The sequence below is a fragment of the Rhineura floridana genome, chromosome 11 (assembly GCF_030035675.1).
Source record: "Rhineura floridana isolate rRhiFlo1 chromosome 11, rRhiFlo1.hap2, whole genome shotgun sequence".
NCBI classification, from domain to species: domain Eukaryota; kingdom Metazoa; phylum Chordata; class Lepidosauria; order Squamata; family Rhineuridae; genus Rhineura; species Rhineura floridana.
The window spans coordinates 45,361,283-45,387,110 of NC_084490.1; the positions used below are offsets into that span (position 1 = coordinate 45,361,283).

At 44.0% G+C, this 25,828-nt stretch overlaps 1 protein-coding gene across 5 annotated transcripts in view; it reads left to right on the forward strand.

Annotated features, from left to right (window-relative positions):
* The first annotated feature begins 4,866 nt into the window (after positions 1–4,866).
* Positions 4,867–25,828, forward strand: part of OSBPL7 (oxysterol binding protein like 7) — a 50,895-nt gene continuing 29,933 nt past the window's right edge. The window contains exons 1-8 of one of the 5 annotated variants that reach the window (XM_061591294.1): positions 4,867–5,138; positions 19,321–19,380; positions 19,775–19,991; positions 20,356–20,478; positions 21,501–21,554; positions 21,753–21,866; positions 23,178–23,309; positions 25,010–25,136. In XM_061591294.1, the coding sequence (XP_061447278.1) occupies positions 19,893–19,991; positions 20,356–20,478; positions 21,501–21,554; positions 21,753–21,866; positions 23,178–23,309; positions 25,010–25,136 (649 nt within the window). In that variant the 5' untranslated portion in view covers positions 4,867–5,138; positions 19,321–19,380; positions 19,775–19,892. Of the gene's footprint in view, positions 5,139–5,299; positions 5,406–19,320; positions 19,381–19,774; positions 19,992–20,355; positions 20,479–21,500; positions 21,555–21,752; positions 21,867–23,177; positions 23,310–25,009; positions 25,137–25,828 lie in introns of those variants that run through there. The other 4 variants (XM_061591296.1, XM_061591295.1, XM_061591297.1 and 1 more) reach the window with 4 other exon arrangements.

Genomic DNA, 25,828 nt, shown 5'->3' on the forward strand with positions numbered 1-25,828 from the left:
CTATTTGTATTACTGTGTTAGATATCTAATATTAATAGGAAAAAGGTGGGCAGCACCTTGGATATGGTTTCCTAGACCAAATAAGAAATTCTGCAATCTCAATACATAAAACATTTTATTAATATAAATGCTGGCTTATGTGGAGTAATTTTCTTTTTTTTTTTTGGGAAGAGCAAAAACTCTCAGTGATAATTAAACTTTATTTATTTAACATAATCAGAATAGATTCCAGGGCAGTGTACAAAAATTAAAACAGTAACAGCCAGATCAAAATATAAAACTATTAGATACCAGATACAAGATACAGCAATATTTTAAAATGCCAGGAAAAATTTTTTTAACCTGGCACCTAAAAGCCAACAACATTGGTACCACGTAAGCCTACCTGGAGAGCTTTCCACAATTGGATCCTATCTTTAGATCAGTGACCTGCACCCTGTGGACTTTATTTGGTCCCCCAATACGTTTTTTGTGATTCTGCAAGACCCGTCCAAAATTCGTCATTAAAAAAAATAAATACTACTTTAAATAATTTACCAGCAACTCCCATAGGTCCCCTGCTGGAATATTGTGTTGTGGCCCTCTAAGGCTCTCCCAAATGTGTCCATTTTAAAAATAAATTCAAAATTTAAAATGATTCTACTTATTTTTTTTTTTACTGGTGGTGATGCCAGAAGGGTTGGTTGTACTCTTCCCAATTTGGCCATGCCCGCTTTTGCATTTTGAGCATGCCTACTTTGACATGTGGCCTCTAGAGGACTAATCATGGGTGTGACTCTCAGTCCAAAAAGGTTATCCGACCCCTACTCTTAACAATATGAATCATATCTCGGATGGAAGAAGTGGGTGGGTGGGCTTGACAGACGACCTTATGGACAGAGGTCTTCCATCAGCTACTTGGGTCCCAAGCTGTTTAGGGATTTAAAAGCAAGCACCGGCACTTTGGATTGGGCTCTTAACCCCCTTACCACTGAAAACTGCTGAACTCTTTCACGCATTTTGACATTTAACAAAGCATTGCCCACACACTTTTCAAGGCTATTGTCAAAGGGAGGAATTTGCTTTTTAAAAGTTGCTGTTCTGAGTAAAAACAGAACTGGAGGCAGTTTAATGGAATATAGACCTTTATCATCACTTTACACCTCTGGACTTCATGCATCTTTGCTATGTTTCCACTTGAGCCTTTGTGTCCTAGCAGGAATGTATGGCTAAACATGGCCAACCCTCTTTTTCCCTTGCATTCCTCCAACTGACCACTGAATGACCTGACGAAACATGTAGCTGTTTCCAGCTTCTCTGTGGTTCAATTCTGTGAAACCAGCCAGTAGTTCCTGAAAAGACAAAAATCCTTTCCCCATTTGTGGCCTCCTAAGAGACCGCTGAAAAGGTAATAGACATGACAGAGCAAATCATTGCTCTGGGAATTGCAGTGTTGGGAGGGATATGAGACTTTGCAGCCTTTTCAGAGTACAGTTGCCAGGCTTCTTTAATGGAGAGCCTGGACAATTAAAGCAGGTTTGAAACAGGTTAAAATGTGTAGTGTAGTCAGACATTAGGAGGTAATGTTGAGATAGACCAATGAGTCATCTAAGATGTGTTGTGGCAGGTTGTATATGCTAAGTGGTGAAAGAAAGGCATTTGGAGACATTTCCCCCTCTCTACCACCTGCATTATGTAGAGAGAGAGAAAGTATTGAAGAGATAGACATTCTGAACTCAATGCTTTTTCTTCATAATCCAAAATGTGCTTAGGCTGGTTTTAATTAATCAGTGGAGAATGAAAGGCACTTTGCAGATATTGGTCAGTTGTACCGCCTTTTCAGAACCTGACGGGATAACAAGTGTAACTCAGTTGCACACTGATAAATGCTATAGAAATAGGTAATGAGATTAGTTGAGAGGCTGAGGATGGTGAGTTTCAGCTCTGATAATTATCCTCCGCCAGAATTTAACACCAGAAAGTAGATATGCTTGTTGCACGTTAAGGGAACTAGGGATTTGTGATGTAATAGAACAGTAAGTAAACCAAATAAATGCTCAGCCTCCATGAGATTCAGCTATACCTTCTGCTAGTGTTTTTTTTTAAAGCCTCAAAAACAATTTAATTCCAAGGAAGAATGCACATCAGAGTGCATGTAATTGTATTGTAATAGCATATCACAGTGGAGAACTGTGAGAGGTGTTCGAAATTTAAAAATATATTTGTTAGTCACTTTCCTCACAAAAATGACCCAAAACAACTGACATTAAATGAATTAAAACAAATGCCACCTATAAAAACCTAAAAACACATCTATACAGATTAAAGACAGTTCTTACAGATCTGCCCCACTAAAAGAAGTCACAAATAACTGAAACCCTTCAAATTATTATTAATTCAGTATTTGGTGGAAAGGTGTTGTGACATTGAATTCTAGCATCAAACATTCCTGACCTAGCCAAATTAATGCAGTGAATAGTCAATGATAGCTAATCTGGATCACAAAGTAAGGTAAATGCAAATAAGGTAAAATGGCACCTCTTACAAGATCCTGCTGTCATAATTTATGTAGATAAGAACAAGTAATTCCTAGTACAGGGATGGGGAAGCTCTGGTCCTCCAGATGCTGTGGGACTACAACTCCCTTCATTGCTGGTGCTGACCATTGGCCATGTTGCTTGGGACTGATGGGAGTCCAGTACCATCTGGAGCGCCACAAGTTCCCCATCCCTGCTTTATATGACCAAGAAGAGGAATCTAGAGGAAAGCTATCTAGGTTGGCTTTGTTTTCAACAGTCGCATTTGGATGAACAAAGGCTTCATAAATCATGGAAGCTATGGATAAGTGTCTCCATCCCATTGCACACTGTCTTCAGAGCTAAAATCCTGGCATGCATTAAGCCAGAGTTCCCCATAAGCATTATTCTTGTTCTTGGCTTGTGGACATGTATATACAAGTATTTAAAGTAACACTTGCTCAATAATTTGTTTTTAATAATGTTATTTGTTATTTAATTTTGAGAACTGCTATTTAATTTTGAGAATTGTATTATTTTATTGATGTATTATGTTCTATTGATGTACTGTTATGTTTGTGCTTTTTGTAAGCCGCCTTGAGGGCCTTTTGGCCATAAGGCGGGGTATAAATTTAATAAATATATAAATATATAAATTTAATAAATAGATAAATAACATTTGAAGCGGGCAACTCTGGCTTAATGTTGATCAATAAATCAGGAAAAAAAGCCAGGACATCTTTAAATGGGACTGAATTTGAGACACAGTCAAAAGAGTTGGGGCAGAATCTGCCCCTTGCCCCAGACTCTAGCAAGGTCAAAGAGCAGATTTAGCTCCCAGCTTGGTGTGCAAAGGAAGAGCTGCTTTTCCCTCCTCCTGTGGGAAAAATACTTTGCTGATAAGATTAATCATCCTCGGCTTTTAGACACACAAACCATTGTTTTAGTTGCTATGAGAACAGCTGATGCTTTGGACAGGCAGTTGATGACACTTTAAAAGAAAAATATAAAATTAGTGGGCACAGTCTAGCAAACAATTCTCCTGCACAAGTCTCATTGGCATGAGTGAGACAAACACACTGACACCTCTCACTTTAATAGGGCCTGTTCAGGAGAATCTGCTGGATTATACAAATAATGTGTTTAGCATAGGAAGCTTCCTTATACGGAGTCAGACCATTGGTCCATCTAGCTCAGTAATGTATACTCTGACCAGCAGCAGCTGCCCACTTTTCAGGCAGGAGTCTTTCCCAACCCTGCCTAGAGGTGCCGGGGACTGAACCTGTTACCTTCTGGATGTAAAGCATGTGCTCTACCACTGAGCTTCAGGCCTTCTCAATTATTATTCATGTATTGTTTTATATATAAGGTTTTAATTGTGGATGTAATTGTTTTGAGATATTTCACAGGAGGTGATTAATAAATGGAATGAATAAGGGTAGTATTCAATGCTAGTCGTACTTACAGTAGACCCATTGAAGTTAGTAGATATGACTAATTTAGGTTCATTAATTTCAGTGGCTGTATTCTGAGAAGGACCTAGCTGAATGCAACCTTCAATAAATATTGTTTCTCTATAAAAGCTTGTCATTGCAACAGAGCATATCTTTTTGTAGCACTTCACAGGTATGTTGTATGGCGTAAAACCTTTTGTCAAATAAAAAGTGTTATCAGTGAGCAGACATGCACATGCACACAACTAAAGATTGAAAAAGCCCTGTGAGTCAGTTGGCCCTGGGAATGCAAGAGGTATTTTATATTTCAGGCCCATCTGATCCCACTGTTTATCATTTCTCCTCTGTAGTTGCATTGCTTGCTCAGGAGAGCATCTGATCTCCCAAGCCTCTTTCAGTAGTATCAGTAATTATTTAAGTAGGGATTTTCTGATTAGATGCGGCCAGAGTGCAAGATGAAAGCATTTTGGAGAATATTTAACAGGAATAATTGCACATACACTGGCCACAGTTCAGCCAAAATGGAGATCCTTTTGATACTGATGGGAGAATTTTGCAGAAACACACACACACCCTACTCCTACCCCTACCTCATGGGACACTTCCCCACAGCAGCTCAATAGGGGCTGAGCATGCTTAGTACAGTTGGGGGTGGCGGGTGGGAAAGAACACAAAAGGAAAGGGTGGATGATAAATTGAGTATCCCGGAGGAGGGCATGATTGACTGGCACTATGAACGAGCACTCCTAGACCTGAGGATGCCCTGCATTTCTTGCAGCCCTCATTTGTTTATTGTAGCAGCCCTTGAACTTACTGTTAATTTAACTTAATTTAACTAGGCTCCGCCCTGATACTGCAAACAGATACCGGGCGGAACCCCGGTTCTATTTGGACGATATCAAAAAGCCAACTTCTGCCATCGAGGTGCGCCCTGCACACGGAAGAAACGGCTTGAACCAGTCCTCCAAGAGGCAGGGCGGCAGATGCGAGCCCAGCGCAGGAGAGCTGCAAAAGGTGGATTAACTAAAGCGCACCAGCGAGAGGGAAAGGCACGAACTGGCTGCTTTCGGCTTAGCTTGGCAGCTGCTTCCTGATTCCGGTTTGCAGCAGCAACAACAGGCGTTGCTGCAGGAATCGCAAAACAGAGTGTCCAAAGGGGGGAGAAAGCAAGTATCGCCTCTGCACCCAGGTAAGGGGGAAAATCAAGAAAGGAATTGTTCTCTCCTCCCTCCCCTTCCAATGTCACTCTTGCCATGGCGTGGGTGTTTGGGAGGGCGTGCATCTCGTCCCAGAAAGGGAGGGTTGTTTAGGACTTTGCCCCATGGACTTGGCAGATGGGGAGAGTAAGGCGAGCCTGCGTTTTCTTTCTATTTTTAGTGGGGCAAATGTTGCAACCAGGCAGAAAAGGACAAGAGTAGGGGGAGGATTTCGCCCCCTCCCAATTCTCAAAGCTATGGTGTGTGTGTGTTGATCTGCGGTAAAGTGTTAAAAGAAATTTCGTCCCAAAAGCAAAGATGTTGATGGGGAAATGTAGAAGGAAATGAAGCGTTGTGCAGAAGTAGGTTGATAGGAATAGAGCCAATGGAATGCATAGATCTGGAGATTGTGGGATGAGATGGTTCTGGATGGGGGCATCTAGCCCATGACAAAAGCAGATAGGGATCTGGGGTTTAAGGGATTGGCAACAGATTGGCCCATGGGGAAAGTTTGTCCCCATTCAAAGATATGGAGGGGGGAGGAGAAAGGGGAATTTTGAGTTCTGGGATGGTGAGTGTTGACCTCTAATTTGTTGTTATGTGCCTTCAAGTCAGTTACGACTTATGGCGACCCTATGAATCAGTGACCTCCAATAGCATCTGTCATGAACCACCCTGTTCAGATCTTGTAAATTCAGGTCTGTGGCTTCCTTCATGGAATCAATCCCTCTCTTGTTTGGTCTTCCTCGTTTTCTACTCCCTTCCCCCCCCCCAGCTTTATCTAATATGCCTCCATAAAAAATCCAAAGGTTGGGGAATGTCGATCTTTGGCAGAGAGAGGGAGAGTTTGTCATTGGAAAGATTTTGCTCCATTTGCAAATATATAGGAGAGCTTGGACTTAGGGGTTGGGTTGACTAGGGAACTCTTGCCCTTTTGCACAAAATGGGCATCTGCAGGTTGAGAGACTGTCAACTGGGAGCAAAGAGAGATGGGAGGGTCAGGTGAATTGTGCTCCTTAGCGAATATAGATAATGGGTTATTCCAGAGCATAGAGAAGAATGTGGAGGAGAAAGGGAGGGAGAGGTTAGGTGCAGAACTACCAGCTTAGTGAAAGAGCAAGGTGCAAAAGGGAAAAATAAGTTCAGAACTGCAATCTTACCCAGTTTATCCGTTGCTGGATGGTTGGTTTGCACATGTATATGTATGTTGATTATTGTATGTTTTGGGCTGGGTTCACACGTGCATGTTCATCACTTGATGACTACAACATCCAGCAATGACTTGCATGCTTGAACCAGCCATCCCAAATCTACTGTTACAGACAGATTTTTCATATTGCCTCTGACACACTGATTCATACTGCAGTCCATTCGCACCATTAACTACCACTCATTCAGTGTCACCAATGAAGTGCTGAGAAATCAAGCGATGTGTGTGCTTGTGTAAACCTGCTTTTGGTTTCCTGAACCTAAATGTATGAATTATCTCTATGGAACAGTGTTGCATTTGGGTTGTCATCGGAAGATCTGGAAGTTGTCTGTGGAGTAAGATCTGTGATGGTGCATTCACACACATACGCACAAGTCATCACTTGACATTGCAGTCATCAAGTGATGAACATGCACTAGTGAATCAGATTTTATTTTTCGCTGCCCTTAGGAAAAGTATTCAAATATTCCAGGATCAATGACTGTCCAATCTTTGCAAGGAAACTCCTTGGGCCTTTATTCTTTTACTGAACTGATCTTTGCAGTTTGATAACTTATTGTATTTTAAAAGTTTTTATTCTATGGTGGTGGCTGTTTTTAACATGTTGTAAACTTCTTTGATGTTTTGAGTGAAATAGGGTTATACAAATATTTTTAATAAATAAATAAACCCAACAGGTAGATGTTACAACAAAATGTCACTGTGTTTCCCCCCCTCCCCAATCAGGAGTGCTTCTGTTCGGGATTCTAGCTAACTATTCCGTCAGGACATTCCACTCTTCGCACTCCCCTCCCTATTCTGTTTTTTGTTTTCCAATTGCCATTCTACAATCCTGTGGCTACTGAGCATGCTCAGCCCTCATTGGGCTATTTGGGTTGTGGTTGTCTTAGACACATTTGATTGTTTTTTTAATGGTACTTTTTCAAAATCTTGGAATGCTGATAGTACCCCGCTCTTGCTTCTGACTGGCCTTGCTTCTGACTGCAACTCTGGCAGCACTCACCACCTGTGTTTGCTATTGGAAGGAGTGATGTTTAAACTTAATTTGCTTCCTTGCACTTTAAGCCCATTGCCTTTTGTCCTGTTGTCAGAGGCATTGCTTGGTACTTTAAAAAGTCTGGGCCACAGGCCTCTCACACAAACGTGCATAAAATTTGCATGGTTGGCGATCACTCGTGGCCGAGTAAGATTGTCTTCCAAGATAATTTGGTTGGAAGACGCCTGTTTGTTTTATGTGGGGAGATCGGCACACGACGATCAACACACGATCTTGACAGAAAAAGACTTTGATCCAATGGCATGGATACCGCGATGATTGGAAGTCTTTTACATATGCTAATCTATATGTACAGATGCAAATTTAAGCCAACTTTCAAAAGCAGAAATATCAAGCTTTGTCTGTCAGGGCTTACTCTGAGCTGTGGGGTGTCAACAGATTTTCTAGGCCCAGTACACTTTATATGGATCTAGCCCTCTGTCCCACCTTGCAATTTGTTGGCAAGAACTTATGTAAATATTAAAACTAAAATGGGCAAATGAAAATGGTGCATGACTTGGGTCTCAGTGTCCCTGCACTTTGTAGCACACACAGTTGCCTGGAAAAACTGCAATTTAAAAATGGGAAGGGATAGGAGATTTGGGGGGCCGGCATGAATAATCCAGGGTTCAGGCCTCTGGGCCACCCCCTAAAAACACCCTTGCCTGTTGTTGATATTCCCTCCCTTCTCTTTCACAGTTCTTTAAAAAGATTTGCAAACCATCAGTGTATCAGTCATCTTTATGCATGGTCGCGCGCGCACACACAAACATCATTCCTTTTCAGTGAACTCTTCTGTAAGCTAAGTACGCCCAGTTCCTTCAGCCTTTCTTCATACAGTTTGCAATTTAAGCCCCTTTTCTTGCTTGTAGCTCTCTTTTGACTCCTTTCCAATATTGTCAATGTCTTTCTTGAGCAGTGGTGCTCAGAACTGAATGTGCTATGATTCTAAATTGAGCCTTGCCAGTCACCAAGTACAGCAATTCTATTAACTTCCCAAGGCTTGAGAACTATGCTTTTGTCTCTACAACAGAGGTTCCCAAACTGTGGTCCCTGAGCTTCATTCAGGTGGCCCATGGCATGTCTGCATTAAATATCCATGTTGATTTTTAATTGTATTTTTATTACTACTTTTATTTCTTGTATTGAATTTAGTGTATTACAGTTTGAGTTCTATGGAATGCAAATTGTAATACAACAAAATACTATATTAGAACTAAAAAAAACCCAAGTAGAATACAATTAAAAATCATACAACATCTAGCACAGCATGTTACAACAGGCAGAAAAAATCATTAAGTTGTCCACCAAGACAATCAACAATTTCAAGTGGTCCGTGGGGAAAAAAGTTTGGGAATCACTGCTCTACAACTAAAATGTTATTGGCCATTTTTCTGGCATACAGTCAGAAACCAGGGGCTGGTAATCACTGGACTTCTGGTTCCTGTTTATAGCTCCAGGGGCAAAATGGGATGTTTTGGGGTTAAATGGGGTGTTCCACCTCAATGTCTGGCAAAGGAAACTAATCTGAGTAATAGCTGAGGCTCTGAAAACAAAAGTAACCTTGGGGTGGTATTCAGTGCTAGTCCTGTTCAGAGTAGACCCAGGAAATTCTAACTTAGATTCCTTAATTTCAGTGGATCTACTCTGAGTAGGACTTAGCTGAGTACAACCTCTGTTGTGTTTCCTCCATTGCCACCTCTGCCACTGTTTTATAGTGCAATCTTAGCCACTAAATTGAATTCTATTGAATTGAATGAAGCTTACTTACAGGTAAGTGGGGTTAGGACTGCAGGCTTACTTTGGAACCTGGCAAAAGCTCATATGCATTTTAGTTAAGCCACATGCACATTGGCATTTGAGAAATGTAAAAGGTTACCCATGGGATTCTAATTGTAGTCATTGTTATTGCAACTGCTGTAGATGTCCTTGCTGCAACAGCCAGGGGTGTTGTTGCCCCATTATCCTTAAATAATATCTTGACTCTTTCAGTTCCTGCCTTAGTTTCACTTTGGTGTCACCTGCTTGCTAAAGCTCTGGAATGTGGTCTGAATGGGCTATCTAAATACCTAAAGTGCTCCTCATGATTGACACAGCTGCCCTCTTCTACAGAACCATACCTGTTACTGGAAGACAGATCTACCTAATGCTGGTAGCTGTATTTATTTTCACTATTATTCACTAATAGGCAAAAAACCTTACGGTTTAAGAATGTACCTATAGCCAACAGATATTTCTATCAAATGTTAAAAAGCAGGTAAATTGAGCAGCTATAGTGAATGCACCAGGGGAGCAGGAGACCTGACTTCCTCTCAGAGATATTGTACTGCCCTACAGATTTGTAACAATGCAAACACAATTTGGGTTGGTCTTTCACAGTCCAATCCACTTCCTGTGTAGCTTGGAAGAATTTGGTAACGTGTGTCTCTGAGCATATGGTGAGTGGTGGCAACATCTGCCATCTCCAAAGATGGAGAATTACATTTTTGTATGTTTGTTAGTGTTCTTCTTACTTTGCATCTTTCCTGTGTTACTACTGTTTCTACAGAGAATCTAACCTAGAAAATCATATTTCTCTCATTATTCATCCTAGAAATCTGTGTCAAATGTATTTTTATTAATTTCAAAGCCTTTTTATTTGTCAGTGTCATGTGATGGCAAAGACAGCCTTTTGTGTTTCAAACTGGAGGTTATGCTCTATTTCTGTTTTGGGTGCATTAACAGTTGAAATTGAAACTGCAGTTTGATGTAAAATCAGACTGATTACAATAGACCTAGAATTTTGCTAGAATATATTTTACCTAGTGTTGCAAAGTGTTGCTGTACTTCACATATTCACAGAAACTGAAACAAAAGAAAATGATTTAATATAGGAAACTTCACTAAAATTACAAAGTAAATCAAACATATTTAAAGTGACTATCTGTATATCAACTGTTTTAATATTGTTGCTTCCTCCCTGCTAAAACAAGATCAACACAGCACATGTCTTGTTTCTGTTCTTTGGGCTGATCGCGTTGCCACCACTCACCATATGCTCAGAGGCACATGTTACCAAATTCTTCCAAGCTACACAGGAAGTGGATTGGACTGTGAAAGACCAACCCAAATTGTGTTTGCATTTTTACAAATTTGTAGGGCAGTCCAATATCTCAGAGAGGAGGTCAGGTGTCCTGCTCCCCTGGTGCATTCACTTTAGCTGCCCAATTTCCCTGCTTTTTAAAGTTTGATAGAAATATCTGTTGGCTATAGGTATGTTCTTAAACCGCAAGGCTTTTTTTACCTATTAGTGAATTTCTCTGCTTTTTAATCCAGGAGGTAAGAAATGGGATCCTGTGCAAGTTTGCTGAGAATGGATTGATCATTTGCATGGTTATTGAGGTCACTGGGATTTACTCCCCTGCAATCATGCTTGAGATAGGTGAAACTGACCACAGGGAATGAAAAGGGGAGGAGGGGGATAGGAGCAGGCAGGAGGGGGAGGAGGAGGGCAGGTTTGATCATTTGCATGTTTATTGAGTTCAGTCGGATTTACTCCCGTAACACAGTGGGGAGAAGAGCCTGGCTGGGAGTCCAGAGTCTGTGAGTTCAAATCCCCACTCGTGTCTCCTGGGTGTCAAGGGCCAGCTAAAGATCACCCCACAGTGAGTGGCTCAGGGGTTACGTGCCCTGCCACCTGTGCAGCCGTGGGCAAGCTGCATAGTCCCAAGGAGCCCAGTTGCCCCCAGCTGGCAGTTGCGGACAAGGAAGGGGCTGGCTTGTGTAGCTGTGGCTAGCCAGCTGGGGAGGACTAGCCTCAGAGGGAGTCAATGGTAAACCCCCTCTGAATACCGCTTACCATGAAAACCCTATTCATAGGGTCGCCATAAGTCGGGATCAACTTGAAGGCAGTCCATTTCCATTTCAGTTATGCTTAGGATAGGTAAAACTGACCATGGAGAGGGAGGCCTGCAGGGGAGGAGGAAGAAGAAAGAGGGGAGGAGAGGAGGAAGGGAGAGGAGTAGGAGGGGAAAGTCATATCTGATCATTTGCATGCTTATTGAGTTCAGTGGGATTTACTCCCATGCAATCATGGCTACGATAGGTAAAACTGACCATGGGGGAGGGGGAGGGGAGAGTAGAAGGAAGGAGGAAGGGAGGAGAGGGGAGCAGAAGGAGGGGGAGGGGGAAGGAAGGGATTGGAGGGGGAGGGGAGGGGAGGGGAGGGTGAAGGGAGGGGGAGGGAAGGGGCAAAAGGGAGGTGATGGGAGGGAGGAGGAGGACAGGACAGATTTGATCATTTGTATGCTTATTGAATTCAATGAGATTTACTCCCATGCAATCATGCTTAGGATAGGTAAAACTGACCATGGGGAGGGGGAGGGGGAAGGAGGGCACTGGAAGGGGATGGGGAGGGAAACACAGGGGTGAATGAGGGAAGAGGAGGGGAGGGCAGGTTTGATCATTTGCATGCTTTTTGAGTTCAGTGGGATTTACTCCTGTGCAATCATGCTTATGATAGGTGAAACTGACCTGGGGGAGGGTTAGGAAGGGGAGAGGAGGAGATTGGATGGGTGGGCACTAGGCAGAGGGGAAGCCCCTTTTCTTTCCAAAAGGAAAACATTTTAAACAGTATCATTCGTTTTCAGGGTTTCCCCCACCTTTTTATTCTACAACAGGCACATGTAGCCTCCCACCCAAATTTAAACAAAAGTTGTCCCTGGCCACATCCACACAAGACCTTTATTTCACTTTAGAAAGTCATGGCTTCTCCCAAAGAATCCTGGGAAGTGTAGTTAGTGAAGTGTGCAGAGAGTTGCTAGGAAATGCCCTGTTCTCCTCGCAGAGCTTCAGTCGGAGTGGCTTAAACCATTCTGGCCACTGGAGCTCTGTCAGGGGAATAGAAATCTCCTCTCAGTACCCTTCACAAACTTCTTTGGGGGAGCCATGAGTATCTAAAGTGAAATGACGGTCTGGTGTGGGTGTAGCCTCCTGATTAGGCAAGCCCAGCAGCTGTGAGTCTGGCTTTTAGAACACTGACAGTTGGTTCTTAGTGAGCATGCTCAGACTTATTATTGAGTTCAATGCTAAATTTCTTAAATTAATTAAAAATCAGCTAGGCATTTTTTAAACTTTTAAACTGCAGAAGGTGAAGGTCAACGTATGGGACAAGGTCAGTAATAGGATTACAGGTACTCTGTGAACATGGCTGTTTTTTAATTACTTTCAACAAATTATGAGAACTCTGACAGAAAAAAGTCCAAAAGAGGTCTGTTTTTCCCCTCTCCCTTTTTACACTTTGAACTCCCAATTCTCTCTGACTGTTTTGTGTATTGCCATGAAAATTGACAGGGTTGTTAAGCAAGGCTTTCTGTGTTCAGGACTATAAGTTTTGTAAGGTTTTGTTTCGAAATGAGCTTGTGGGAAGCATCAGAATGGCATGTGGGGGTTATTTTCAATTTAACATTGCAGAATGTGAAAAATCCATGCTGACTATAGTATACAGCCACTCTTGTGGCTGTATAATTTTTATGCCATCTTTCTAGAAACCACTGAGGCAGTGTACAGCAAATAAAAAATGAGAACAACATAATAAAAACAGTAAAAAACCATTACAAATGCAACACTGTTAAAAGATTTAAAAGGCCAAATTTAACACCCAAGACCACTCCTGAAGAAACCCTCCTTGGACCCAGATAACTTGAACAACTATAGACCTGTGGCGAATGTTCCGTTCCTGGGCAAGGTTCTGGAGCGGGTGGTGGCCGACCAGCTCCAGGGGCTCTTGGATGACACTGATTATCTTGATCCGTTTCAATCCGGTTTTAGGCCTGGGTTTGGTACCAAAACAGCCTTGGTCGCCCTGTATGATGACCTTTGTCGGGAGAGGGACAGGGGGAGTGTGACCCTGTTGATTCTCCTTGATCTCTCAGCTGCTTTTGATACCATCGACCATGGTATCCTTCTGGGAAGGCTCACGGAGTTGGGAGTTGGGGGTAATGCTTGGCAGTGGCTCCGCTCCTACTTGGTGGGTCGTCAACAGAAAGTAGTGCTTGGGGAACACTGCTCGATACCCTGGACTCTCCATTGTGGAGTCCCACAGGGATCGGTACTGTCCCCCATGCTTTTCAACATCTATATGAAGCCGCTGGGTGCAGTCATCAGGAGTTTTGGAGTGCGTTGTCACCAGTACGCTGATGACACGCAACTCTATTTCTCCTTTTCATCTTCCTCAGGTGAGGCTGTTAACGTACTAAACCGTTGCCTGACCGCGATAATGGATTGGATGGGAGCTAACAGACTGAAGCTTAATCCAGACAAGACCGAGACGCTGTTAGTGAGTGCCTTCTCTGCCCAGATGGTGGATGTTCACCCTGTTCTGGACGGGGTTACACTCCCCTTGAAAGAACAGGTTCGTAGCTTGGGAGTTCTTATCGACTCTTCCTTGTCTCTTGAGGCTCAGGTAGCCTCAGTGGCAGGGAATGCTTTCTACCATCTCCGATTGGTAGCCCAGCTACGTCCCTATCTGGACAGTGACGACCTCGCCTCAGTCGTTCATGCTCTGGTAACTTCTAGATTGGACTACTGCAATGCGCTCTACGTTGGGCTGCCCTTGAAGACAGTTCGGAAACTACAGTTAGTCCAGAATGCCGCGGCCAGATTGTTGACGCGGACAAGAAGGTCCGCTCATATTACACCCGTTCTGGCTCATCTGCACTGGCTTCCTATTTGTTTCCGGGCTAAATTCAAAGTGCTGGTTTTGACCTATAAAGCCTTACACGGCATGGGACCGCAATACCTGGTGGAGCGCCTCTCCCAATATGAAACTACCCGTACACTGCGCTCAACATCTAAGGCCCTCCTCCGAGTACCATCCCATCGAGAAGCTCGGAGGGTGGTGACTAGAAATAGGGCCTTTTCGGTTGTGGCTCCCGAACTATGGAATGGTGTCTCTGATGAGGTGCGCCTGGCGCCGACGCTGCTATCTTTTCGGCGCCACGTGAAAACCTTTTTATATTCCCAGGCATTTTAATGCGTATTATTATATGTATTGTTGTATTTTGCTACTGTTTGATTATTTTTGTTTACCTTTGTTGGTTTGATTCTATTGTTTTATTGTATTTATATATTCCTGATTGCTTTATTTTATGTACACCGCCCAGAGAGCCCTTGGGCTTAGGGCGGTATATAAATTAAATTAAATAAATAAAAATAAATAAAAATTAAAAAATTAAAAAACAAAAACAAAACTTCAGAGTCAACAGGCAGGATGCATCTGATTATATGAGCAAACAACAGGGTATCATGCAATACATGCACTTCTAGCAGTATGGTGTAGTGCTTAGAGTGTTGGACTAGGACCAAGGAGACCTGGGTTCAGATCCTCACTTAGCCCAAGGACTAAGGCCAACCACTATCTCTCAGCCTAACCCTACAACACAAGGATGTTGGGGGGGGGGAATGGAGGCAGGCAGAACCATGTATTCTACCTCCAGCTCCTTGGAGGAAAGGTGGGATATGAATGGATTAAGCAAATAAATAAATAGCCTTTGCCCTGGTCTTACAAGGTAGTCTTTATGTTCTATGTTTTAGGAACATGTCAACTTGTTACATCCTGTTGCAACTGTTTTTTATACATCTATTTGTAATGAGAAGCTGCTGAATATTAAGTGCTGTCCTCTGAATAGGGCTTTCCCAACGCAGGTCCTTCATTCTCTTTACATGGCTCTGGCGGTTGTTGCGTGCAGATTCTAAAAACCCAAGTCACACTCAAATACACACACACCCCGCACGTGTGCGTGTGCATTGTATGTATGAATCTAAGAAAAGCAGGGGGATAATCCCATTGGGAGGGTCCCTTGTGCAAGCCAGAGATGAGCAAGTTGAAATGAGTGGGGGTTGCAGAAGAGCCACTCCTGTGCTCTTGATGGCTTCCCATTCATTTCAGCCGGGCGTGCACAAGAGAACTGTGGTGGATTGAGACGGACTGGTGAGGACTGGATTGCGAGGGAAAAGGAAACACAAATGATAATGTGGAGGAGACCATGTCAGGGCTTCCAAGCTACAAATTCACTCTCCCGGGCGAATTTGCTGCACCATAGGGTAGTTCCTGGTTGCTTCCTCGTTGTGATGCCATGCACCCTGTTTTACAGAGGACAGTCCTCTAGTGGCAGAAGTCCTCTGTTTGGAGGGCTGTGTGTGGTATAAGAAGAGAGAACAGGATCTTCAAGATGTCCATCAGGGGTGAACATAGGGGTGGAGAACCTCAGGCTTGGGGGGGGAGTCAAATACAGCCCACTAGGCCTCTCCATCTGGCCCTTAGGATTCTGCCCAGGCCATGTCTCCTTTCCCTAACCATGCCCCTCACTAGCCCTGCACTCTCCTCAGAGTGCTTTGGCCTGACTGGAATGTGCTCATGAACTATGAATGTGCTGTTCGGTTACCTAAATGGAGGATTGAGAGACAGGAGGGAGGTGCACAGAAAGCCTCTGACTTTTCCCTGGCTGGAATGTAGCCCACTCTTCAATGGAAAGAGTTGAATCCATTCCTCCGCTTACTTTTGTCTCTGGGCCCACCTACCACAGGCATGTGGCCCCTAGAAGGTGATCCATGAGGGAATGTGGCTCTCATGCTGAAAAGGGTTCCCTGTCCCTGGACAGCAGGCACACGGGACACCTTGTCAGTTTTCCTCACTAAGGTGGGATGGATTGTATTTTGATTTAAATTACATCAGTTATTTCTACATTTGCACCTATGTGTACATATTAGCATATGCAAATTTTATGCAAACTCGGGTCACCTTTAGTTCTCTTCAGTCCATGTGTCAGTAGCTGCTCTATTTTGTACCGAGGAAACCTCAGATTTTGTGCTAAGAGAGACTATTTTCTTCATGCAAACCCAATTATGTAAATCAATACAACATGTTTGCAAACGGGCTTCGTTTGCATCAACTTTGCTCAGTTTGTTCAGATCCAGATTGTTGCCCAGAGTGGTGGGTTTTTTGTGTTTTTTTGGTAGTTGCTAAATTTATAGGTTTTGGGCAAGGCACGGTATAGTAACAGAAGGAGAATGAGAAATGAGTGGCAACAGTGTGTGTGCATGCATGTGAGCAGAGATGGGGTAGAAGAAGAATATTACAGTGGCCACAAGGGAGGATAACTTTGTGGGGGGAGCAGGTAAAAACAAAAAACCTGTTCCCTAACACTGCATTTTATTTATTTGTTTGTTGAATTTCTATCCTGCCCATCCTCCCAAAGAAGCCCAGAAGGGCAAACACTGAATCAGCAAAATACACTTTTTGAAAGAAATCTAAACATATCCAAAAATAATCAAATGTAAGTCAGTACTGGTTAAACTAGGTAGTATGAGGTGGGGAGACTGATGGGAGCTTTCCTAAGGCCACTTAATGAATCAAATTCATGGCAATGGTAACTCGGGGTTTCCTGGTCCACAGCTCAACCTCTTAGCCACTGTGCTAACTGTCATGTATGGTGCTGAAGTGACTCCTTAGCAATGTCACTTTCCCCTTGCAACTCATCCCATTCCAGCAAACACAATGGGTGTGCAAAATCAGATTTTTAGGCACAAATCTGCTATGCAAAAGTCAACCCACTGTAAACACAACACATGTATTTCATTGGCTAGCTCAGACACAAAGGTGCTTCTAAGATTCCCTGGTATCAAACTGCTTCCTGTATGCTTTCTGATATTTGTCCGCAACCTGGAAGGCTGGAAACGGAAATTAAAAGCAACCACATTAAAATAAGAGATTCTCAGGAATTCTGTTTCTGCTCTCTGAATATCTCTTTGAACTTAGGCTGCTAACTTCTGAACAGGGTAGGAAACGGCCTTATCTGTATTTTAAGAGGTCCTGGAAATGGTGCCCAACACAGTGCAATGACGTCTGTGGACATGCACATTTTGGGGCAGACATCTTTGCACATTGAGTAAAGAAATGTGGTTAAGGTGTGTTAGGGACATGTAAACCAGGGATGGGGAACCTGTGGCCTTCCAGATGTTGATGGACTACAAATCCTATCAGTCTCAGTCATCATAGCCAATGGTTGAGCATTGTGGGAGTTGTAGTCCAGGATCATCTGAGTTCCCCATTCACTGGGTTAACTGGATTGAGAAAAGGTCCAGTAGCAGTCAGCTGCATTCAGACATCACACTAAAATTCATTGAATAAACCAAATTTATTAGCTCATCCTTGTGGGAAGTGATCTAGATGAGTTGCAAGTTTGTGTACTTCTCCCTCCCTTTGTCTCTGGCATGCCTGTGAAAAGATCAAACACTTTTGCTTCTGTTTTTGATTAACTTCCTTTTAGTTTTGCACCTGAACCCTAAACTGTGGCTAATTATATCTATGGTTTATTGAAGCAAGCCAGATTCATAATACAAGATTTGACGTTGGCTTGTTTTAGTAAACCATAGTTGAGACTAACTGTAGTGTTGCTGATTTCAGACATAATGCTAAAAACTGTGCTAGTCAAAAACAGGAGCCAAAGCTTCTGATTTCCTCTTGGCCATGCTGGAAAAGGGGATGCAGGGGATTGTGTGAGCCCAAGACTCACCTTGGCTTGTACTTGCCATGCTAAACTGTGGTTTATTGTTAAGTGTGAATGCAGCCAATTCTTCCTCTAACAGTTGCCCTCACCTCCTTCAGGCAGCCCAGCTTATGCTTTGAGATGCCTAAATCAAGGTCATGCTTCTCCCCTTTCGTCTCACTGCTTCAGCTTTCAACAAGAAACAGAGAGGGAATGAGACACTTTAGTCTGCAAACTTGAGCACGTTTTCTCTGAAGTAGCTCCTGTTGAATTCATTGGGGCTTGCACCTTGTTAAACATGTATAGGAGCAGGCTGCAAACTGAGAACTTGTTTGCCAAAGGAGGATAGATGGAAAGTAGGTGTAGCAGAGCAGTTTATCTTTAGCAGTAGCAGCTGCTGCTCCTGCAGCAACTGGAAAAGTGTTGTGGAACAAGTAGGTGAGATTGCTAAGAAGAGGGCAAGTTGCAAAGATTGGGTTGCAGGAGCCAGGCCTTTGGAAGAGGGGTACCATCCAGTCATCCACTTACTGGCGGGGTAGGGAAATGAGTCACATAGTTATGGCCTTATGATCTCTCTCTCTCTCTCTCTCAAAATCTTATATTTTTCCTCTGTCTTTGTCCTCTCCTGTGTGTGTCCTGGGTCACATTCACACCATGCTTTTAAAGTGCATGGCTTCCCCCCAAGAATCCTGGGAACCGTAGTTCACCCTTCACAGAGCTACCATTCCCAACACACCTAACAAACTACAGTTTGCAGGATTTTTTGGGAGAAGTCGTAAACTTCAAATGTGCCTTAAATGTATGGTGTGTTATGTGGCCCCCGCATTGTAGCTCTGAGGGGTAAACTACAGTTCCCAGGATTCTTGGGGGGAAACCATGTGCTTTAAATGTATGGTGTGGCTGTGACCTTGGTCTAGAGCAGCCTTTCTCAACCAGTGTGCCTCCAGATGTTATTGGACCACAACTCCCATCAGCCTCAGCCAACATTGCCAATGGTCAGGAAAGATGGGAATTGTGGTCCAATAACATCTGGAGGCACACTGGTTGGGAAAGGCTGCTCTAGAGGGTTTGTTTGCTAAATCCTGCAGCTGGATGAGAGGGAATGCAAAAGTCCATATTTTGCAGTCAGATCAAACATTGCAGATGAGGAAGATCTTCATAAGTTTACTTGGGTGGCAATGCTTTGTTCTGTTTGTAGAATTAGGGTTGTTCTTTAGGGATAGGGATGGGGAGGAGGATAGGATTCGGAGATCAGCTTGCAAGAAGCAGTCTGTCAGATTTTGGGATGTGTGTACTATTTACCTGGCTCTATTTGAGAGCCAGCATAAGATTTTCTCTCACCAGCCTTGCATTAAGGCATAAATAAATAAATAAAATCTTACATATCATTCTCAACCTTCTAGGAATCTGGGGGACCATGTGGCTGTACTGGGTGGAACCTGGAAGCGAAGGCACAAATAGAGGTAATGCCTTTTAAGAGGGCAGTAGCAGTGCCAGGATGCTCCTAATACTGTTTAGATACACGCAAATACAGATGAACTGACCAGCTCCTTGTATTGAAAATAATCAGCCACTGTTCCATCATTGAAAATAATTAGAGAATAGAAATACCGAACTGAACCAAATTCATCTTTCATTTCCAAAACGAAATAAAGACTAGCTGTTTAGAAATGTAATTATTCATTCTCTTCCTTTTATTTTAATAACATGATTGTTTTGAAGGTTCTCCCACACTTTTTAAAAGCATTCCTCTGCGGAAAACCCAGATTCTCTTTGGCTTTCTTTGCGCTATACTTGAATGAAGGTGTTGGGCTGTTAGTCAACCAGTCTGCTTCTTTTCTCTCTCTCTCTTCCCAGCCAGCCTTCTGAATGTGATGCCCAGGAGAGGAAGGCAAGGTTCTGACCAACAGGTGTATCTCTGAGACTTTCTTGACACCCAGAGGGAACATTGGTAAAAGAGACAGCCTCCACAGGAATGGGTAGCCATGAGAAAGATCCATCTTCTCCTAAAAGGGCACCACCCCCCTCCCGCTGCAACAGCACCGTGTCTTCCAAACACAGCGTTGCTCGGCAGGTGAGATATCTCTCCACTGAGTGAGAGTGGGCAGCCTGTGGCCCTTCAGATATTGTTGAACTCCAACTCCCATCATCCCTGACTGTTGGCCATGTGGCTGGGGCTCATGGAAATTGGAGTCCAGCAACATTCCAGGTTGCCCGCCGTTGGAGGAACCACATGACCAATCTTCATACATCCCTTAGTTTGTTGGGAGGGGCTTTCAAATCAGACGGTGTGGCATAAAACACTTTTCAGTTGAGCCATTAGCCAGTAGGTATGTCTTTTAATTGAGCCTTTGGGCTACAATGCAACGCTTCACCCAAAGTTTTTCCTTGGGAGAATGCACCTATTCTTCTTTCTAACATTTCTGCTTTTTTTCTAGGGCTCTGAAAGCTGGGAGGTGGTGGATGAGCTACGGATCCAAAGCGGAGTCATTCAGGAGCCAGAGAGGCAGGAGGGCTACCTGCTAAAGAAGCGAAAATGGCCTCTGAAGGGCTGGCATAAGGTGAGAGATTTAGGAGGTATCAATAATTGCTGCTGGTGGGTGGCTGTTTTGCTCATTTCTGCACAGCTATGGCTTCCTGTGATACTAAACGAGGAGTGGGAAACCTCAGGCCCAGTGGCCCAATGGGGTCCTCCAAGCCCCTCTATCTGGCCTCAGCTCGCCCCCCTCCCAGTCACATCCCCTCCTGGCCCTGCTTTTCACCCTCCCTGAGTGTTTTTGCCTGCCTGAGATGTATCCTTGAACTCAGAGAATGCCTCTTGCTTCTCTGAACAGGGAGGAATGTGTGAATGTTTGTAGAAACTAGTCTAGAAATTGTAAAAAATTGCATCCACTATTCCACCCACTTTTGCCTCTGACACTGCTTACCACTGGCATGTGGCCCTCGGAAGGTTGCTCAGAAGAGAATGTGGCCCTTGGGCTGAGAGAGGTTCCCCACCCCTCTTTTAAACTGTCATCTGTCTCAGGGCTTTAGAATGTAGATCCAGTCAGGTCAAGGCCAGAGTTGATTCCTCACAGCTTCCAGCGCTAGAGGGAAACCAGCACACCATCAGATGCACCATCAGCTCGGGGAGGCTTGCACCTTGGTGAATGCCAAGGGGTGTGTCTGAGCGTGTCATGGTACTCATGGGCACCACTTTAGGAATCGCAGCTGTATTCCAATGTGCATGGCACTATGATGACAACAACAGTAATAATGATTTATAATCTCTGGGATTATATTCTCACCCCTTTACCTTTAATACTCTTTAGAAACTTTTCTCTCACGTTTTGGGATTCTGCCAGTGGTCATGATGGCAAACAGCTCTGAGGTTTGGCCAACCAGCCTTTTCAGGATCTCAGAGGAGATGGCATCAGGTCATAGAATCATAAATTTGGGGTGAGGGTGGTGGACTTTTAGGGCATCCAGCCCAACACCCTGTTTGTTAAAGGAAAACCAGAGCTGGGACATTTTTAATTAATTCAGACAAGCCATTTATTATTGATTACTTGTGACTTCTTCCTTTTCTCTCTCTGTCTCAAAGCGCTATTTTGTTTTGGAAGATGGAATCTTGAAATATGCCACGACACGCCAAGATGTGAGTACAGGATGGGGAGTCTGGGATATCTGGATTTTGGTGTAAAAGCACTCACAAGAATCCAAGAACTGAAATGATCATAGGGGAACAACTGAGATCAATAAGAAGCACTCCTTTAGTAGGACAGAGCTCAAAGGGAGGGTCAGTATTCAGTTCCCCAGGGTGACTCCATGCTGTGGCTCCCTCCCTACCTCTCAGGTGCTGAAGGGGAAACTTCACGGCTCCGTTGATGTCCGTTTGTCAGTCATGTCAGTCAACAAGAAGGCCCAGCGTGTAGACCTGGACACAGAAGAGAACATTTATCATCTCAAGGTAATGGGTGCCGTCCTGGTTGTTGGGGTGGGGTACGGGATGGCATGAGGCAGATGGCATTGGAAATTGGAATGTAACATGAAAAAGGAAAGAATGGAAGAGTGAATAGGAAAAATCATTGCAGACCTGAGTTCAAATGCCAACTGATCAACTAGCCTTGGGTAGGTTAGTGATGGATTTCCAGTCTGGGAAATGGGAGAGCTAGCATGAGGATGGAGACGCTGAAAGTCCTGATCTGGCAAATGACATCCAAAGCCAGGACTTGAGTGCAACAGCCCTCTCTCCCCACTTGGGATTCCCAGCAACTGGCATCCGAGGCATATCGTCTCCAGCAGTGGAAGCAGAAAATAGCCATGGTGTTCTGCATACACAGACATTTACTGGGCAATGAGACAATGGTTTGCGGCTCATTAATGTGCAACTAATAATAATCATGTGTGTTGCTTGGTAGGGATCCCTGTGTTGCAGTCAGGGTGAAGACTTGTGTGCTGGGTCTCCACATGAATGTAACGGCTTACAGTTCTCTGGTTCAGGGCAAGGCTTGTCTTATTTGTGTGGCTCAACTGGTTTTTGATCTGGGTTGAAATCCAAACTAACTCACATCTAATGTAGGGCTTAGGGTCACCTCCCAGCTAACCCATGGTCATTGGGGCCCATTCCTGGGAGGCTTGTAGGGGCATGTGGAGTGTAGGGAAAGGCTATATCAGTGTCTCCCAAGCCATGACAGACCAACTGTGTGCAGCCATTGCTCTTCACAGGATTTAGCTTTCAGTGCATGTCTTCCTGGCAGTTCCTGAAACACGTGGAAAGCTGAATCCCATATATATCAGTGGCTTCATGCGATATATTTGCTACAAGCTTGGAGCTCTCACTTGTCTTTCAGTTTTCCCTGCTTCGACCATGAGCCAGATAGTTTTGTGGACTCGGTGGTCTGGGACAATGCCAATGAAGTCCTAATCCACTTTGAGGATTCCCTGTGCCTTTGCCTTCAAAAAAAGCTTTAATCTGCAGCCAGGAGGACTAGCACCATGCTCTCTCTTCTTCTCAATAATGAAAACTGAGATCCTCAGAATCTGATGGCTACACTTGTGTTGATAGCCCATCTATGCAAATTGCTATCATGAAATAAATTAATCCCCAAGATTTGTACTGAGGATTGATTGTATTCAATACCTACCAGCTCTTCTAGGCAGGCCTCCAATGTTTTCCAATTTCAAACATCAATGCATATCTCTACTTGGATGGGAATCTTAATTCCTCTGCACCCAAACTGTGCTACTAAAGTTTTGATGTCCACCTCATTCCTTCTAGATTAAATCCCAGGAACTCTTCAATAATTGGGTGGCCAAGCTGTGCTCACACCACCAAGCAGAGAAACTGGAGTCTTCCCAAAGACAGTACCTGACAAGTAGTCATGGCGGGAGAGCCTCCCATCCCACACAGGTGAGTTGTGGGGGAAGGGGGAAAAGAACCTCCTTGTGCTGTGCAAGGTGGATGGTATGTGACATCTTGGCTGTATCAGTGGCCCCTTGTGCGCATGTGTATGGGATGACAGCAGAGCAAATGGGCCAATAGGTGTACTCTAGAGTCCCTCCTTGGTTCTCATCACCTAGTCATATGCAGGAAAGGGAGACTTGGGGGCCCCTCTAGGCATCTTTTTTTAGTTGTGCATTTATGGTCATTAGTGCTCCTTATGGTGTTGGGGAGGCAGTGGCGGCTCCATGTCAGTGGGGCAGTAGGATCCGCTCCAGGTTTTAGTCTGAACTTTCAAGGAGCTGTCCTATGTGCTGACCACCACCACCAATTTAGGTTCAGTACCTCGGACAGTTCCTTGAAAGTTCAGGCCAGAACCCGGAGCATTCCACTGCCCCACTGACCTGGAGCCACCAGCCACCACTGCGGGGAGTTTATATGCAATCCCACTTTCCATACTGTTTGTGCCTGCAGCAGTTTCAGGGATGATATACTGCTTCATTTTCAATCAGTGCATGTCCTGCAACTTTATTATTTATTACATTTAGATACTGCTTAATCATTTGCATTTCTAAGCAGTGTATGTAAAAAGGAAAGAACAATAAAATAATCGTAAAACCAAATGTTGCCTTAAAATGCCTGCTGGAACAAGGAAGTTTTAGTTCTGCACCTCAAGTTCAACAAGGAGGGTGCCTCTCTAATCTCAGTTGGGAGGGAGTTTATTTAATTTAATTAATTAATTTATTTAATTTAATTTATATACTGCCCTAAGCCCGAAGGCTCTCTGGGCGGTGTACATAAAAGAGTTCCAAAGGCTTGGGCTCATTACACTGAAAGCACAGCTTCTTGCTGAGATCCTGTAACTTCTCACACCATGAATGTTCCAAGAGGGGGGAGGGTCCCACTTTTGTTGCACTGTCGTGCAGGAGTGCTCCTCCAGACGGCAATAACACAGTGTCATTCAGGAAGCATTGCAGGATAACTAATACAGTAGAATGATGTGCAGACACTCCAGGATAAATCCACCGTGAACATTCTATTCATCAATGACATGTTGCAGAATAAATCCACAAAAAAGCCAGTCTGAAAGGATCCTTTTACAGTTTTTGCAGCAAAGAGTTACTTTATTAAACATGAGCCAAAGCAATCTTAGTGGTTTTGGTGGATGTGATTAATACATCCAGCATATACATTTGCGATGTTCGCCTGCTAAGTTGTGTTGGCTGCAAGCATAATGGAACCTGTACTAGATGTTGCTGGACTACAACTTCCATCATATCTGACTGTTGACCCTACTGGTTGAGGCTGATGAGAGATGGAGTCCAGCAACATCGTGAAGGCCATTGATTCCCTACCCCTGGTATAAGGATACTTGTCCTCCTACAGAAATGCAGGTTCTAAGTTTATGTGGCACTGTGTAAGTAGAAGGGTAAGGTATTGTTTGCTAATGGTGCCCATCTAGTTTCATCTAGTGGATTTTTAGAGAAAAGTGGCTTTCGAGACCCAAACTGCCTTTGCCTCTGTTATGTAACCATTCACCCTTGTGCCAGAGTCCCAGGGAGCGCTTCTGGGTGAATAAGAGGCAAAAACAGAGTGAAATGGACTGAGCTATCAGAATCCTTTGCTCCTAGTTTCTGTTGTTCCTCCCCTCCCTTGGCTTGTTCTTGCAGGCCTGCAGCTCGCGGCACCGCATCCTGATGTCAGAGAGCGCCCCTGCCTTGTCTTCGCTGGCTAGTCCCCGAGACAAGGTGAATTCCTGGCTGAGTGACAGCAAAGGCCTGGAGAGGTGCTCGGCAGGTAAGATGGGATCTTCTTACTGCTTGCCTAGAATGACACCTGTGAATCCCAGCTCCCTCTCCTCTCTTCTGAGGCTCCTTACTAGCCAGCACTCTTCCTGGACCACCATCATTTCATGGGCCACATCTGCACTGTGCATTTAAAGCACTGTAATACCACTTCCCTAAACAATCCTGGGAACTATAGCTTCTTAACCATTTGCAGCACCCATAACAAACTAGAATTCCCAGGTTTCTTTGGGGGAAGCCTTGACTGTTTAAAGTGGTATCATATTGCTTTAGTGCTTTAAATGTATTGTGCGGATGTGGCCATGGTGTCTGTGCCTGCTCCTACTGGTTAACTCTTTCCTACTCCATTATTCCCTCTCTACTTTTTATCAGTCAGCGGGGCAATCTTCACCTTTCCAGTATGAAGGCTCTCCCCTGGCTGCGGAGGGTCAGAAGATCAGAGTAGGGCAGGGGAACCTGTAATCACCATGAGCCAGTCTTTAGAGTTAAGTACAAGGGAGCTTCTGATTAGAGCCTCTTCCTTGGTTCTGTACCTGTCATTGTTAGGATGCAAGTACTGACCTCATCCAAGGCACAAACTGATTGCTAAAGAAAGCAGAGCTCTAGCAGTGCTTATGCATCAGTCTTAGACTGAGCTTTATATAGGAACAGCAGTTCTGTCTTAAGTGTAAGCTCTGCCTTTAC